The sequence below is a fragment of the Mauremys reevesii genome, linkage group 1 (assembly GCF_016161935.1).
Source record: "Mauremys reevesii isolate NIE-2019 linkage group 1, ASM1616193v1, whole genome shotgun sequence".
In the NCBI taxonomy this organism is placed as follows: domain Eukaryota; kingdom Metazoa; phylum Chordata; order Testudines; family Geoemydidae; genus Mauremys; species Mauremys reevesii.
This window is the reverse complement of record NC_052623.1, coordinates 46,899,380-46,916,340: the sequence shown is the minus strand read 5'-3', so window position 1 is coordinate 46,916,340 and position 16,961 is coordinate 46,899,380. Positions and strand designations below refer to the sequence as shown.

At 47.3% G+C, this 16,961-nt stretch overlaps 1 protein-coding gene across 15 annotated transcripts in view; it reads right to left on the bottom strand.

The window, feature by feature from the left end:
- The window catches only part of SGCG (sarcoglycan gamma), a 189,650-nt gene that overhangs the window by 119,899 nt on the left and 52,790 nt on the right, over positions 1–16,961 (bottom strand). For 14 of the 15 annotated variants that reach the window (XR_005598024.1, XR_005598023.1, XM_039537151.1 and 11 more), the window contains one exon: positions 13,767–13,964. Coding sequence is in view for 13 of the 15 variants with exons in the window: in XM_039537151.1 (XP_039393085.1) it covers positions 13,767–13,964 (198 nt within the window). In the remaining 2 variants the exon portion in view is untranslated. The remainder of the gene's footprint in view (positions 1–13,766; positions 13,965–16,961) is intronic. The other variant, XM_039537232.1, reaches the window with a different exon arrangement.

Sequence of the window (16,961 nt, the reverse complement as noted above, 5' to 3'; positions counted from 1 at the left end):
TTCAATGTTTGTAATGGCTCAGCCATTCCCAGTCCCTATTTAAGCCTAAGTTGATTGTATCTAGTTTGCATATCAATTCCAGCTCAGCAGTTTCTTGTTGGAGTCTTGTTGGCCACAGTGTTACTCTGGGAGCTCACAGTCAACTGATTATCCACCATGACCCTCAAATCTTTTTCAGAGTCACTGCTTCCCAGGATGTTTTCCTGAGGTGCAGGAAAAATAAATACACACATACCACCAGCAAAGCTAGTAACTAAGGGGCATATAGTGGCCAAGCACATCCTTCAGGAACTTAGGATGCTTCGGGTGGTATCAGCTTCTTCCCTTAGATTGTGCTCCTTGCTAACAATGTTAGGCATTTTGGCTAAGTCTCAGACCCAAATAGAAGATCCTCTGTTTGAGGGAGAGGGTCTTATCAGCCTCAAGATGGATAAGACTCTTGAGGAAGTGAAGATTCTTAATCTATTGTTGATCTCTGGGACTCCTTCAACCAGATCAGACAAGGGAGGCCCCCCTTGACCTCTTCCTTCCAGAATCACAGACTTAACCTCAGTTGTCCAGCTTCAATTTCAGAAGAGGTAGCCATAACACCAGAAGAAGAAAGGCACTGGAAAACATCTTAGATCAGTTTCATCTTCTGCCACTCATTTGACTTCTTTAACAGCAAGACCAAAAATCCGACATGTTACCTGACAAGCTAGCACCAGTTTTACCTTCTGCTTTCCTCTCATTCCTCCTCCTTTTGGAAATCATTCTGACAGTTTCTTTGACGCTTTGGGTAGAATTACTATGGAGTCTAGCTACAAGAGATCATCCAGTTTGTCACTTCAGTTTCAATTTGTAGCCTTTCTGGCCTACGGTGTTTTATTATTACAACATTAAGATAGGAAAGCCATTCATTTTTACATTTAATTTCTAGTATTTATTTTTATTTTACTTGATTTTAAATGTGAGAGCTAAGCATTTTGATAAACAGATTGAAAGCATATCTAGCTTCATTGTATTTTTGTATGTACCTTTATTTCTTCTGCTGAAAAGCAGTTTTGTAAGTTCTTAGAATAATGCCCATCTTGAATAAAAACTAATATCCTTATGTCTCAACTGAAAAGTAGGATTTTTCTCTAGCATTGTAAGAAGACCTTGTAAAAACTATGCTAAATCAGAGCAAAAGGCTTTTTCTACAATGGTAACAGTAGGTTCTATACTGAAAAAATAAATCTTAAAAAAAAAAAAAAAAAAAAAAGGTTAAAAAAGATATAGATAAGAAAACCAGTAAGATAATTCACTGAATAGCTGTGACAGGCAATCAGCTCAAATGAAACTGGTTCCTCTTCAGCAGCTATAACAAAATTAGGAAAACGAATGGCAAGGCATTTATTATTAGAAACCAGGGGAAAGGGTTTTGTGTGTGCTATCCCATCCCAAATATTGACAGTCTACACATAATATAATTACTGAAAAAATTGACAATGAAACTAACTACAGTGTAGTCAAAATGTAGCAGAATGACCAGCCAGGGAGCCTCTTTTCTTATACATTTATATCTTGCTTTTAAGTCAAATCCATGGAAAGGCTAAAGGAAGTTTAGATTGAGACATCTATTGTTGTGTCCCAAAGGTACCTTAGTTAATGACTTTATAGATCCAGCAATTTGTGCAGTATTTCTTGTTGCGATTACTATTTTAGAAACTTGCTTGGCAAACAAAAGTGTACTGTTTCATTGAGATAATAAGACTGTGGGTAGAGTCTGTTAATAAGCAATCAGCAAAAACAGGATTGGTAATGAATCTGATGAGAGCTTGTGTTTGACTCACAATATCTATGTTAGAGCTAAGTATGTGCATGGTGTATTAACATTGCTGATGCCTCATCTCAGTTTCTGTTGCAAGAATTCTATTTCCTGGCATCAGACAGACAAGTTTATCTGATTCTTGTTCTTAAGAGACAACAGAATCTTGTCAGTTGAAAATATTGGCCATGTTAGAGTACTCAGCAGCACCAAGTACTCCTGAAGGTGAGAGGTTTATTTGATATCTACTGGTTTGGAAACTAATCTTACCCTAGCCATAAAATGGTTACACATGACATAAATTACACTCACTGGGGCTTGGTTAGAATGAATATAATTAATATTCCATGGTCTAGAAAACTAAAAGGCTAGTTTGAATGCCACAGTTCTGTAAGTCAGTGGTTACAGAAAGCTAGTCCAGGCATGGAGACTCAGTGCAAGATTCACTTTTGCCAGATTTTTCAACCTGCTGAGGTTTGCCTATCTTAAATGAGAATAATATTTAAGATGCAGATGTACAAGATATACTTAGGTCCTGTCATATTCAATTCTTAAACAGGAGGGAGAGTTATTAAAAAAACAGCTACAACTATAGTTAAAAAACTTGGCTTCCAACACAGCTTGAGTTTCAGCTTTGTTTTCCTGGTTCAAAAAGGACCACATATTTTCTGGAGCTCTGTACACCACATAGGATACATCTACACTTGAGCTAGATGTTATTTTCAGCTTGGGTAGATGTATGTGCACTAGCTTTGACCAAGCTAGCTTGCCAAAAATATAACTGTAACAATGGCGGCACAGACAGTATGATGAGCTAGCCATCTGAGTGCATACTTCGGGTCACAGGCAGAACTTGTACCTGGGGCAGCTAGCCCATCCCGTTACTTCTGCCACTGCAGCTACACTTCTATTTTTAGCATGCTAGCTCCATCTTGAGTTTACATGTACCCAGAGACACATCTAATGGCTAGATAATACAATGCAAGTAAAAATATCATTATACCTGACAGATTTTACTTGATTGATCTAATTAACTAATACAGCATACAGTCCACTTGTTCAGGAGCTGGATTTTTTGAAGGGTTGGATAATTTTATTTCCATTAACATTTGCAACTATGCAAACTAAAATAAAAACAAAGGTAATTAAATCTAATGCTTTAGGGTATAAGATAATTGCCTGCAAGAGTTATCGTCAAAAAGGATTTTCCTGAGAACAATACCACACAGTGGGCTCTATCATGATCCCCTCTGAGGAAAAAACAGTTACCTACCTTTTATAACTGTTGTTCTTTGAGATGAGTTGCTCATGTCCATTCCAAGTAGGTGTGTGCGCACCACGTGCACAGTTTATGGAAGATTTCCCCATTAGCGATATCCATTGGGATGTTCAGGCGCCCCCTGGAGTCGGGCCATCATGCCACTGCATATATAGCCTTGCCAACCTGCCACTTCTTCAGTTCCTTCTTGCTGGCTGGCACCGACAGACGGGTAGGCGGGTGAGCCTTGGAATGGACATTTCAAAGAACAACTGTTACGAAAAGGTAGGTAACCGTTTTTTCTTCTTTGAGTGCTTACTCATGTCGATTCCAAGTAAGTGACTCCCAAGCATTTCCTAGGAGTGGAGTGGGAGTTCATTCGTGGATTATAGCACCATTCTGCCAAATGCAGGATCATCCCTGGCCTGCTGTGTTATAGTATAGTGTGAGATGAAAGTGTGGACTAATGACCATGTTGTGGTCCTGTAGATCTCTTGTATGGGAATCTGCACCAGGAATGCTGCTGAGGACACTTGCTCCCTTGTGGAGTGCACTGTCAGTGCAGGGGCTGGCACCTTTGCCAAGTCATAACATATATGAATGCAGGAGGTGATCCACAAATAAATTCTTTGAGAAGACACCAGGAGGCCCTTCATCCTATCTGCTATTGCGACAAACATCTGGTTCAATTTCCAAAATGGCTTCATCCATTTGATATAAAAAGCCAATGCCCACCGAATGTCCATTTGTTATCACGGCCCTTTTGTGGTTAGGTATCACATTTGTTATTTCTGTCCTAACTGGTTATTTCAGTTCTTTCCAAGTTCCAAGTTGTGGTATACCTGTTAAGTTTAAAAAGCTATGAACTTAGAAAAGCCCCTATGCCAACCTGCTTTAACGCATCCTCTACATTAAAGGTCACAGCCATACATGGACTTTATGCTTTAGCTCATCACCATCTGTCTTAGGGTTGCCAACTTTCTAATCCCACAAAACCGAACACCCTAGCTCTGTCCCTTCCCCAAGGCCATGCCCTCTGCCCCACCGCCTCCCTGAGGTCCTGTCCCCCGCTCACTACATTCCCCCTCCCTCGGTGGCTCACTCTCCCCCACTCTCATTTACTTTCACTGGGTTGAGGCAGGGGGTTGGGATGTGGGAGGGGGTGAGGGGGCTCTAACTGGGGGTGTGGGCTCTGGGGTGGGGACAGAAAAAGATGGTTACTCACCGTTGTAACTGTTGTTCTTCGAGATGTGTTGCTCATATCCATTCCATGTAGGTGTGTGCGCACCGCGTGCACATTCATCGGAGACTTTTACCCTAGCAACTCAGTGGGTCGGCTGGGCGCCCCCTGGAGTGGCACCGCTATGGCCACGGATATATACCCCAGCCGACCCACCCACTCCTCAGTTCCTTCTTGCCAGCTACTCCGACAGTGGGGAAGGAGGGTGGGTGTGGAATGGATATGAGCAACACATCTCGAAGAACAACAGTTACAACGGTGAGTAACCGTCTTTTCTTCTTCGAGTGCTTGCTCATATCCATTCCATGTAGGTGATTCCCAAGCCTTACCTAGGCGGTGGGGTTGGAATGAGACGTGGCTGAGTGCAAAACTGCCGAACCGAAGGCGGCATCGTCTCTAGACTGCTGCACCAAAGCATAGTGTGAGGTAAACGTGTGCACCGAGGACCAGGTTGCTGCTCTGCAGATCTCCTGGATCGGTACGTGCGCCAGGAAGGCGGCCGAGGAACCTGAGCTCTCGTGGAATGGGCAGTGAGGTGGCCCGCCGGAACATGGGCCAAGTCATAGCACGTGCGGATACAGGTTGTGAGCCACGAAGAAATCCTCTGAGTGGAGATAGGGAGGCCTTTTATACGATCCGCTACTGCCACAAAGAGCTGAGGGGACTTACGAAAGGGCCTGGTGCGATTGATGTAGAAGGCAAGTGCCCTGCGGACATCTAAGGAATGTAAGCGCTGCTCTCGTGGAGATGCGTGAGGCTTTGGGCAGAAGACCGGGAGGAAGATGTCCTGATTAGTATGAAAGGCCGAAACCACTTCAGGCAGAAAAGCGGGATGCGGCCTTAGCTGCACTTTGTCTTTATGAAAGACCATGTAAGGAGGGTCTACAGTCAGGGCCCGGAGCTCGGAGACCCTGCGGGCCGAAGTAATGGCAACCAGAAAAACTGTCTTCAACGAAAGGTAGAGAAGAGAACAGGTTGCCAGTGGCTCAAAGGGTGGCCCCATGAGCCTGGTCAGTACCAGATTGAGGTCCCAGGTAGGGGCGGGGCGACGGACCGGAGGGTAGAGGCGTTCCAGCCCCCTGTGGAATCTAATCACCACCGGGTGAGAGAACACTGAGTGCCCACGTTTGCCAGGGTGGAAGGCGGATATGGCCGCTAAGTGCACTTTCAGGGAAGAAATAGCAAGGCCTTGTTGCTTAAGGAACCACGGGTAGTCCCAAATGGCCGGAACGGGAACCTCCATGGGTACCAAAGAACGTGACTCACACCATAACGAGAAGCGCTTCCACTTGGCCAAGTACGTGGACCGAGTGGAAGGTTTCCTGCTGCTGAGCAAGACGTGTTGCACAGGGGCGGAGCAACGTAGCTCAGAGGCGTCTAGCCACGCAGGAGTCACGCCGTGAGGTGGAGAGCGGGAAGGTCCGGGTGGCGAAGAGTCCCGTGCTCCTGTGTTATGAGGTCCGGGCAGAGGGGAAGGGTCATCGGTGGGGATACCGAAAGGCTGAGCTATGTGGAGTACCACGGCTGCCTGGGCCATGCTGGGGCGATCAGGATCAGGTGGGCCCCGTCTTGCCAGAGCTTCAACAAAACTTTGTGGACTAGAGGGAAAGGGGGAGAACGCGTAAAGCAGTTGGTGCGTCCACCGGATGAGGAACGCGTCTGAGATCGACCCTGGAGAGTGCCCCTGGAACGAGCAGAACGCTTGGCACTTCCTGTTCGCGCGTGTCGCGAAGAGGTCCACCTGGGGAAAGCCCCACTTGCGGAAGATCGCGTGGATAATGTCCGGTCTCATGGACCACTCGTGGCACAGGAAGGATCTGCTCAATCGATCCGCGAGAGTGTTCCGAACTCCCGGGAGAAAGGAGGCCACCAGGTCGATCGCATGAGCCAGGCAAAATTCCCACAAGCGGAAGGCCTCTGCACAAAGCGGGGAGGAACGAGTCCCGCCCTGTTTGTTTATGTAGTACATGGCCGTTGTGTTGTCCATAAGGAAGGAGACACAACGGCCGGACAGAGGCCTGCGGAACGCCTGGCAGGCTAGGCGAACTGCTCTGAGCTCCCGCACGTTTATGTGGAGGGAGAGCTCCTCTGGTGACCATAGGCCCTGGGTGCGCAGATGACCTAGGTGGGCTCCCCAGCCGAGAGAAGACGCGTCTGTCGTCAAGGACAGCGTTGGTTGGGGCGGGTGAAAGGGCAGCCCCGCACAGACCGTGGAGGGGTTCAGCCACCAGTCGAGGGACCGAAGTGCACTCAATGGGACGGTGACCAGGGTGTCCAACGAGTCTCTGGCCAGGCGGTACACCGAATGTAACCATGTTTGAAACAGGCGGAGTCGAAGCCTGGCGTATTTGGTGACGAACGTACACGCCGCCATGTGTCCTATCAGAGTGAGGCAGGTGCGGAACAAGGTCGTAGGGAAAGCCTGAAGGCTGCGGACAGTGGACATCAACGCCAGGAACCTTGGCTGAGGGAGACAGGCTTTGGCCTGAATGGAGTCCAAGGTTGCTCCTATGAAGTCCAGCCGCTGTGTAGGAACCAGGGTGGATTTGTCCGTATTGAGCAACAGGCCGAGATTCGTGAACAGGGCCAGTGCCACTTGCACATGTTCCCTTGAGGAGCCAATCGTCCAGGTAGGGGAACACGTGGAGCCCTTGGCGACGGAGGTGGGCGGCCACCACCGCCATGCACTTCGTGAAGACTCGAGGTGCTGTGGAGAGGCCAAAGGGTAGGACTGCAAACTGGAAATGGCGATGGCCCGCTACAAAGCGGAGGTATCGTCTGTGTGGAGGAAAGATGGCTATATGAAAGTAAGCGTCTTTCATGTCGAGGGCAGCATACCAGTCCCCGGGGTCCAAGGAAGGGATAATGGTCCCTAGGGAGACCATGCGGAACTTTAACTTTACTAGAAATTTGTTGAGGCCTCTTAGGTCGAGAATCGGCCTGAGACCCCCTTTTGACTTTGGAATCAGAAAGTAGCGGGAGTAAAAGCCTTTGCCCCAGTCGTTCTGTGGAACCTCCTCTATCGCTCCGATATTGAGGAGCGTTCGGACCTCCTGTAAAAGGATATGTTCGTGAGAGGGGTCCCTGGGAGGAACTGGGAGGGAGGGCGGAAAGGTGGGGGTGAAGCAAACTGGAGGTGGTATCCGTGCTTCACCGTGCGCAGAACCCAGACATCTGAGGTCAAGAGGGACCACGCCAGGAAAAAATAAGAGAGGCGGTTGGAGAACGGGGGGGGAGGATCCAAGACAGGAAAAGGTATGCTGCCCCTGGGCGTGCCTTCAAAAGGACGACTTCGGGTCCGATTGCGGCTTAGAGGAGCCGCGGTTCTGGCCGGACTGAGGGCCCGAATACCGTCTACAGCCTCCTCGCCCTCGGCGTGTATTGAAATTCTGACCCCGTCGGGGTACAAAGTATGGGCGGAAATGCTGAGGGCGGTAGGTGCGTCGCTGGGTTGCGGGAGTGTGCATACCCAGGTTACGCATTGTGACTCTGCCGTCTTTTAAGTTCTGGAGTCGGTTTTCTCCGAGAATAAGGCATTACCCTCGAAGGGCAAGTCCTGCAAGGTGTACTGCAGCTCGGGCGGAAGAGTGGAGGCTTGGAGCCAGGCGATGTGCCGCATGGTGACTCCGGTCGCTATAGACCTGGCTGCAGAATCCGCCGCATCAAGGGAAGCCTGCAAGGATGTCCTTGCCACCTTTTTCCCTTCTGCCAGGAACGCTTTATACTCCTGGCGGGAGTCCGAAGGGAGCAAGTCCTGAAACTTGTCCATTTCAGCCCAGGTGTTAAAGTCGTAACAACTCAGCAGGGCATGCTGATTGGCTACGCGCAGCTGGAGGGCGCCTGCCGAGTATACCTTACACCCCAGAAGGTCCATACGCCTGGCCTCTTTAGATTTGGGCGCGGGAGCCGGCTAGCCATGACGCTCCCTGTCGTTAACCGACTGGACGACCAGAGACTAAGGAGGAGGATGCATATAAAGGTACTCGTACCCTTGGGATGGCACCATGTATTTCCGCTCAATTCCTTTCGCCGTCGGCGGAATAGAAGCTTATCCTTTTTAGCCTGGATAGTCTTGATAAAGGGTAGAGCCACCCTGGTAGGCGCGTCTGCGGACAAGATGGTGCAGACCGGGTCGTCGACCTCTGTGACCTCCTCCATCTCGATATTAATATTGAGTGCCACTCGTCTGAGGAGGTCTTGGTGGGCAGCAAGGTCCAGTGGTGGTGGGCTCATGGACGACGCGCCCGCCACCGCCTCATCCGGTGAGGAAGAAGAGGAACCACCGGGTCGGAGGACCTCCTGGATGAGCTCCTCCTGTTGGGGCTCCTGCTCCAGGTGTGCAGGAGATGCGGTGGTAGGAGGCGGCTGAGCATCCGTACCAGCTGGTGGAGGGCGACTCACTGTTGCCTCTGGGGCCCGACGCTCGGCAGGGCCCATCCGAGATGGCACTATGGGGCCCCCGTGGGCCTGGTGATAAGCCCAAGGAATCCAAAAGGGCCACTGCTGAACTCCTTGCGATTCGGCATGGGAGTCCTGGAACAAACCCTCCGGCACATCTGCTTCCCGATCTTGGGAGTAGAGGCTACCCGCCCGGGACAAAGCCGAGGGGTGTCGAGAAGGCCATGGTGGGGCAGACAGGCCTTGAGCAGATGTTCCCACCGACGTGGTGCTTTTGCGCAGCGGGGAACGGTGCCGTGAGGTACTCCGGTGCCGGGATCTGGTCCGGGACCTGCGACCTGGACGGTGCGGGGAGGTCGACTGTGACCGAGAGCTTCGGCGTTGAGAGCGGCTCCTGGTGGAGTGGTGCCGGTATCGGTGCCGGGATCTGGACCGGTGCCAGGACCTGGAACGGTGCCGAGAGTAATACGACGGCGACCGGGAACGGGAACGGTGCCGCGAGTCCGACCGGCGTCGTGTCAAGGAGCGGTGCCGGGACTGCGAGCGGCGGGACAACCGTGAACAGTGCCGAGATCTTGAACAGCGACGGGACCGTGATCGGGAGCGGTGCCGATCAGGTGCACTGACTGAAGGCGGACGGATCAGGGCCGGCTTCCTAAGCGATCGGACTACCCACACCGGCGGTGCCGGGGGTGGCGGCGGTGCCGCGTCCAAGATCGCGATCAAGTCCCTCGCCACTTCACAGACTTCCGGCGTGGATGGGATGATCAACTCAACCGCGGCTGGTGCCGGGGAGATAGGTGCCGGACTCGACGGCCCTTGGCGAACTGGAGTCAATGGCAACGGCTCAGCAGACACTGCTGTAGTTGCAGGCACCAGCCGGTGCGTTGGAGCCGTGCCCTCGTGCCGCACCACGGGCGGTGCCGGGTCGGCAGGGGTCTTAGACTTTCTCGCTTGAGGCGAGAGCGAGCGGCTGTGGCCTGACTTAGGAGCAGGCGTCCAGTGCCGAGGAGTAGATGATGCACCGTTGTGGCCCGGTGCCGAAGAGCCGCTTTTCTGTGCCGAAGGGGGATCGCTCGGTGCCGAGGACGGAGGGGTTAGAGCCGCCTCCATGAGGAGCTGTTTAAGTCTAATGTCCCTCTCTTTTTTCGTACGAGGCTTGAACGACTTACAAATTGGGCACTTAGCTGTTAAGTGCGACTCCCCCAGGCACTTCAAGCAGGAGGAATGTGGATCCCCCGTCGGCATCGGGCAATGACAAGCCGAGCACGGCTTGAATCCCGGGAAGCCGGGCATGAGCTCCGGCCCCGGGGCGGGGAGGGCCTAAGCCCAGAACCCGACTAACTAACTAAACTGTAAGTAATCAACTAACACTAACTACTCTATCTAAATTAACAATTTAGAGAACTATATACACAATAAGAATAGAAAATTGAGAGAATGCTAGGGAGGTGGAGGTCAGCTACGCTGCACTCCACAGTTCCAACGACAGACACGGGCGGTAAGAAGGAACTGAGGAGTGGGTGGGTCGGCTGGGGTATATATCCGCGGCCATAGCGGCGCCACTCCAGGGGGCGCCCAGCCGACCCACTGAGTTGCTAGTGTAAAAGTCTCCGACGAATGTGCACGCGGCGCGCACACACCTACATGGAATGGATATGAGCAAGCACTCAAAGAAGAATGAGGGGTTCAGGGTGTGGGAGGGGGCTCCAGGCTAGGAAGATGGTTGGGGTGCAGGAGGAGGTGAGGGCTCCAGCCAGGAGTATAGGCTCTGAGGTGGGGCTGTGGATGAGGGGTTCAGGGTGTGAGAGGGGGCTCTAGGCTGGGGCAGGAGATTGGGGTATAGGAGGGGTGAGGGCTCCATCTGGGGGTGCAGGCTCTGGGGTGGGGCTGGGGATGAAAGGTTTGAAGTGCAGGAGGAGGATCCAGACTGGGACAGACTTTGGTACCAAAGACTTTGGACTCCGAAGAGGATTCTTCATCTGGAGACCATGGCAGTGCAGTACCTGCTTCAGCCACTGGGCAGTACCGAGAGACCGAGGACCAGTGTCAGGACAGTGACTGGTGCATCAGTTCCATGGAGGGCTTGCCTCTGGACAGTGCCATGGTGGTTGGTACCAGGAAGGAGCTTGCCAGACCTTGTTCCCTTCTGTCTCTGGTTGCTTTGGCTGGAGGGGTCCTTGAGGGGTCAGCGGGATTGGGAGGGACAGCAGTTCTTTCACCATCTGAAAGGCCTCTGGGATCAAAGGGTGAACAAACGCTTGGCCCAAAGGCTGCTCCAGGCAGTTGGTGGTGGGTCCCATTCTGGACTTGGTGCTCTGGGCGGAGTCTGCAGCACCATCAGCGACTCAGGGGAAGATGAGTGGCCCAATGCGTGTCTCACACTACATCAATCTGTCTCCACCTTTCTCTCTTCAGCACTGGAGAATGACCCCTCTCGGTGCACTGTTTCTTATGTTTTTTCCTTGGCACTGGGGATGGAGAACGGTGCTGGGAAGAATGCGGTGCCAGGGGAGCGCACCACATGGGGGCAAAAATACTCAGCCCTGATTCAGAGCTGTTCAGCTCCTAGACGGGTCTGCGGGCTGCCTCCATGAGAAAGGCCTTCAGCCAAATGTCCCTGTCGTTTCTGGTATGAGGTTTGAAGTCCCTGCAGATCTGTCACTTCTCTTTGACGTGAGACACCCCCAGACACTTTGGACAGCTAGCGTGTGTGTCACTTACTGGTATCAGCTTACCGCAAGAGGTACATGTCTTAAAGCCCGGGGACTGAGGCATGCCTTAACGACAGGAACAACTATTAACGCTACTATATACACTAACTCTAACTAAGAACTATATACATTAACTATGATAACTATACAGAATATGAACAGAGAAAGTTTAACCACTGGGAAAGAAACCTTTCCACAGCAAGAGGGGTCATTACAGCAACCATCAAAGGCAGTAAGAAGGAATTGAGAGGGTGTGGGCTGGCAGGGCCCCTTATACTGGTGCATACATGCACGGCTCCAGAGAGCACTAGAGCTGGCCCTATGGATACCACTGAGGGAAAAATCTCCGGCAACTGTGCATGCGGTGCACCCACCCCTAGCATGCAGTGGACATGAGCAAGCATTCGAAGAAGAACTTGTAGTTTAGCTTGTTCATTTTGGGGGAAGATGAGACTGCATATGGAGCAGCAAACCCCAATCCTTTAGCAGTGAATTGCAAAAAGATCTCCAGAGTTTAATAAGGAGGGTTTGAAAAAAAGGAATACAACAGGAGCAGCAGAAGCACCCCAAAAGTGAGGGGGCCAGAGGCACCCAGAACGTGGCCCTGCCCCTGCACTGCCTCTTTTCCCAAAGTCCCCACCCTCATACCACACATTCTACCTGAGGTTCCGCTCTTGCACCGCCCTTTCTCCCCGCTCCCCGACCCTCACACTGCCCCTTCTCCCAAGCCCCCACCCCAGCACCACCTCTTCCCTCCAAGACCCTGCCCCCACTCGCTCCTCTCTGCCCCCTCCTCTGTTGCTCACCCTTACAGCCCATAAAAAGTGTGTGGGGGGGAGCCAGGGCCCGCTGGCCCCCTGTTCTGGTGCCTCTGGAATGCAATAATAGGTAGGTGGCTAGGCATGGACATAGTTGGGCCACTGCTTAGCTGGACATTTCAGGTACACAAGTCCTGCAGTATAGAACTGGAGAGAACCCTTACAGTTCCATCCTGAGGCATTTGCTGCTTTCCTTGTGGATAAGCAGGAAGAGACCAGGATTCCTTCAGAGAGAATTCCTGAAAGGGGAGGGAGTTTTTGCCAATTTTTTTTGTTCCATGACCCCTAGGAAAGGAGCCACACAGGGGAGCCACACCGGGGAGCCAAGACCCGGGAAAATAAGTGGAGAAGGGGTGACCTTTACTGTGAACTTGAGCCACACACACAAAATGTTAGCCACTTACATTCACTGTGATTCATGATGTGCAGTCACCAAAGTGCACATCTTCCAAATGCATTGCATAATAGTTTAAAAAATTAAACATGATCTAAGACCTTCTGTACCTGTAGTACACACGAAAAAAACTGCGCTGAAAAGAATTTATGTGGGGGAAGAAGCTTGACAGGAATCCAATCATAAAAACTATGCTGAGTAAGAGGCACTTAAAATTCACCTGCTTATAGTAAAAGAAAGAAGAGTATAGACATAGCTCCATGAAGATAAAATGCCCCTTCATTTAGTGACTAGCATAATAAAGATAGATGATAGAAATGTTAACATAATACTCTTTACAGAATGGCAGGGGCAGAACAGTAGGAATTTATTGTTATTGTTTTCCTTGCAATAAGTCTATTCAAATCAACTATGCATCACAGACTGCATGGTAGGATCAAATTAACTTAGCTTTGATATTCACTGAAGCATTTTATTGTATTCTGACTCAAGTTTCCTCTTGCCGACTTAACCTAAGTTACACTCTAAATTACTTTAAAAATTACATGATAATAATATACATATTGTAGTGAAAAGTTATTACATTTCTTCTTGAGCAATGCAGTTGCTTAACCTAAAGCATAAAGTCGTTTCAAATACTTTGAGCTTTAATTTATTAATTTGATAAATCAATTTCTAAACCTTAAATAGGGAAATAGGTGATTAAAAAATCAGCGTTTGAGTGCAGATAGGAAAAGAAGCTGAATTAGTGAGAACATATGAACTCTAAAGAATTCTGGGGGTATAAATGAAACTAGAGAAATCACACTTTGTAAATGGCAGAAAAAACACACAGTGAGGCAAGAACAAATAAAATCTCTCACAGAACTGTTTGAATTAACTGCAAATGTAAGGTCATCAACATAAACATCATTTAAACATCACTTAAAATGACTTAAAAATCATAGAGGGATGAATGTTGTAAAAGATGACTATTCTGTATGTATTTCCAACAGAATGAGAAATTCTAATTAATAAGGTAAGAAAAAGACAAGGTTATTACATAAGAAGAAACTGACATACATATGAAATAGGTGAGGTCATCAAGCAAACAAAGGAGGAGAATATGATTAGTAAAGACTAGAAAAAGAATGGAAAATTAATGAGGCCACTTACTGGAGAAAACCACATCACTTTAAGAATCCAAATTGTCAAAGCAAAATTCACAACTAGGACGATAAGCAGGAGGAGGACAAACAGGTAGAGGCAACGCTTTCTCCAGCCATAAATACCAATGTTGTAGACACATTGGTTCTCCGGCCTCTCTAGGCTGGTGCCTTGTGTTGTTGTGGTGTATTGTTCACGTACCATTTGCTACAGAAGGGGGGGAAAAGAGTTTTGTTAACTATGTAAATTAATTTCTTTAAAAAAATTCTGTAAGAGAAAAACAAAATCAAATGTCTATCACTTTAAGTGATATCATTATTAGGCTCCAATTTGCTGCATGATAACAGAATAGAAACAGTTTTGCTTCTTTTTCATAATATTTGAACAAAAAAATCCCACCTGAAAATATTACACTATTCATGTCATAATCTGCAACTCAAATAGCAATAATTGTATTGTATAATGATATTGTAAACTATGCTCAAGATACTGTCAAGATAAAACATAAAATTTAGAATTTTTTAAAATTCCAAGAGGTACTATATATTCTTTTCTGTTTTAAATACCAATTCTATCACAACATACATTCCAATATTTTCTATATGCAGTAACTATTACAACTAGCTTGTTGCAGTACTAAACTGTGTATCACTGGAATGCCAAAGTTTGTTAGGTTTCATGACCTGTATATGAAGAAGGAAAAGAGGTTTTCAAACTGCAAAGGTAAAACATGCTTGCTCAACCCTTTATCACAATAAATATTTAAAGATGTTCTAGTAATAGAAACATACAGTAGTAACCAGGGTTAAACATCTTCAGTCACACTACATCATAGTTTTCAAAGTAGCACTTACTAAAACTTAAAGGCAAATAGTTACTTACCAAAATACTTAGAACATGAAGACTGTCACTACTTTACACCTTGAAAGTATGGAAAGTTTACATTTGAGCCAAGAGAATAAAAACTCAACAGCTGAAGCTGTTTATCAAAAACCAACGATGGGTAATATCTGTCTCAGCGCCACTGATATAAAGGGGGGAAAAAACCCAAAACCCTAATGTGCAAAAGTAAACAGATTTTGTAAATGCAAGTATTTCCCATAAACCAAGTAAGCCCTCTCTGGGCTCTAACATAAGAAAACGTGTCCATTTTCTCACAGTATTATATTCTCAAATGAGAGTTCCTTCAGATGGGATTCACATGAGGTTTCTTATCAATTTTGAATACTCCTGGGAATTAGATCACTATGATCAGCACAAAGAATTTAAAAAATGTGATTAAATTAAATTACATCCTTGCTCAGCTGCTGAATTACTCTAACTCATTAGGGAAGCTCTTTCCAAGTCTCTTGCAGAACCATGCTCTGTCTGTTTGTTACAGACAAGTGGTTCACAGTTCTGACGCTCTGCTTTAGGAATATCTGTCTTTTGTGATCTGTAGCTTTCTACCAAACCCCGAGTCAAAGAAAATAGTCTAGGTTTACAATTAAACAAAAGCTTATGTATTATTGTACGCCTAACTTCCTTGCATAATTATAATATTCATCCCCTTTCTATATCTCTTTCATATTTAAAAAAACCCTATAATTCATAAAACATTGCAAAGGTGTAACAACTTGTGTGTTTGACCACGCCCGACATTTTTTTGCTACAGCAGCAATGCAATAATATTGCCATTGATTTGTTGTTATCAATCAAGCTAACCTCATAATGTTGGCAGACAAATCTTTTTACTTCCTGAAAATGCTCGAGCTGGTATAAAGCTGGTGTACTGTATTTAGTTGAAAGCAGGCAACTAAATACAGTACACCCTCGCTGTAGCACTCTTCATAATAATGAACCTTTGGCTATGATGAACCCAGTCCCTGGATCCCGCCTCAAGCCCCGCTGCTTTGGCAGGGGCAGACAGCTCCTACAGCCCCGCTGCTGCGGTGGGTACTGTAGTGATACATTTTATAAGTTATTGTATAAAAATGCTAGAAGTCTAAATACTAAGATGGGTGAATGTGAGTGACTGGTATGAAATGAGGATATTGATATAATAGGAATCCCAGAAATGTGGTGGAGCGATGATAATCAATGGGACATGGTAATACCAAGGTACAAAATATATAGGAATGACAAGAGCAGGTCATGCTGGTGGAGGAGTGGCACTATATGTCAAAGAAAGCATAGAGTCAAATATAGGAAAAATCTTTAATGAATCAAATTGGGTCACAGTTTGAAATTCCATGCTTGAATAATAAGAGTACAGCAGTAGAAATACACTACAAACCACCTGACCAGGATGAGGATGGTGATCGTGATTATGAAATTCTCAGGGAGATTAGAGAAGCTGTAAAAATAGAAAATTCAATCATAATGGGGATTTCAACTATCCCCGTATTGACTGGGTACATGTCAGGTCAGGACAGGATACAGAAATGAAATTTCAAGACACTATTAATGATTGCTTCTTGGAGCATCTAGTTCTGCAACCCACAAGGAGAGAGGCAAATCTTGATTTAGTCCTAATTGGAACACAGGATCTGGTCCAAAGGGGGTGGGGAACGGACACAATTGAACAGTTTAAAATGAATATCTTTACTGAACATAATCCTCATCAAAACTGTGTTTATAGAGTGCAGGATGCCTGACTTGTAGGGGTCACTATATAATGCCAGTATGCAGAAGTAGATTAGGACTCTGACTTCCCAGTCTGATGGAACTCAGGCACATGACAAGGTGAGATGCTTGGACTTCGGAGAGGATATCACCAGTTTGTCAGAACACTACTTATCTACCCACTAAGTAAAGATAACAAGCTGAAATAAATAACACAGCTACAGTAATTTTCTGCTAGAGGGAGAATGATTCAGGGGAAACAGTGATTCCAGTAAAAAGGGAGGAGAGATACATTGGAGATACATTCAGGTTAAAATCAAGTAGGGAGGGAAAACCCAAACGTGTATGACTAGAAGGATTTTTTCCCCTCTTTTCAACCCCAGCAAGCAATATCAAATATATACTATTGTCCCTAAATTATATGTCACAATAATGTACTTGGAATTTTCATATTTTATAGCATATTATAATTTGCACCGTAAACTAGTGTCATTAGCTAAAAAGCGAGGGCTCCTTGAACTGCAATTTGTGGGAACAAGCACTGAGAAAGTAATATACCATACTGAAGTGTTTGCATACCCATCAGTGCAAATCTGCATA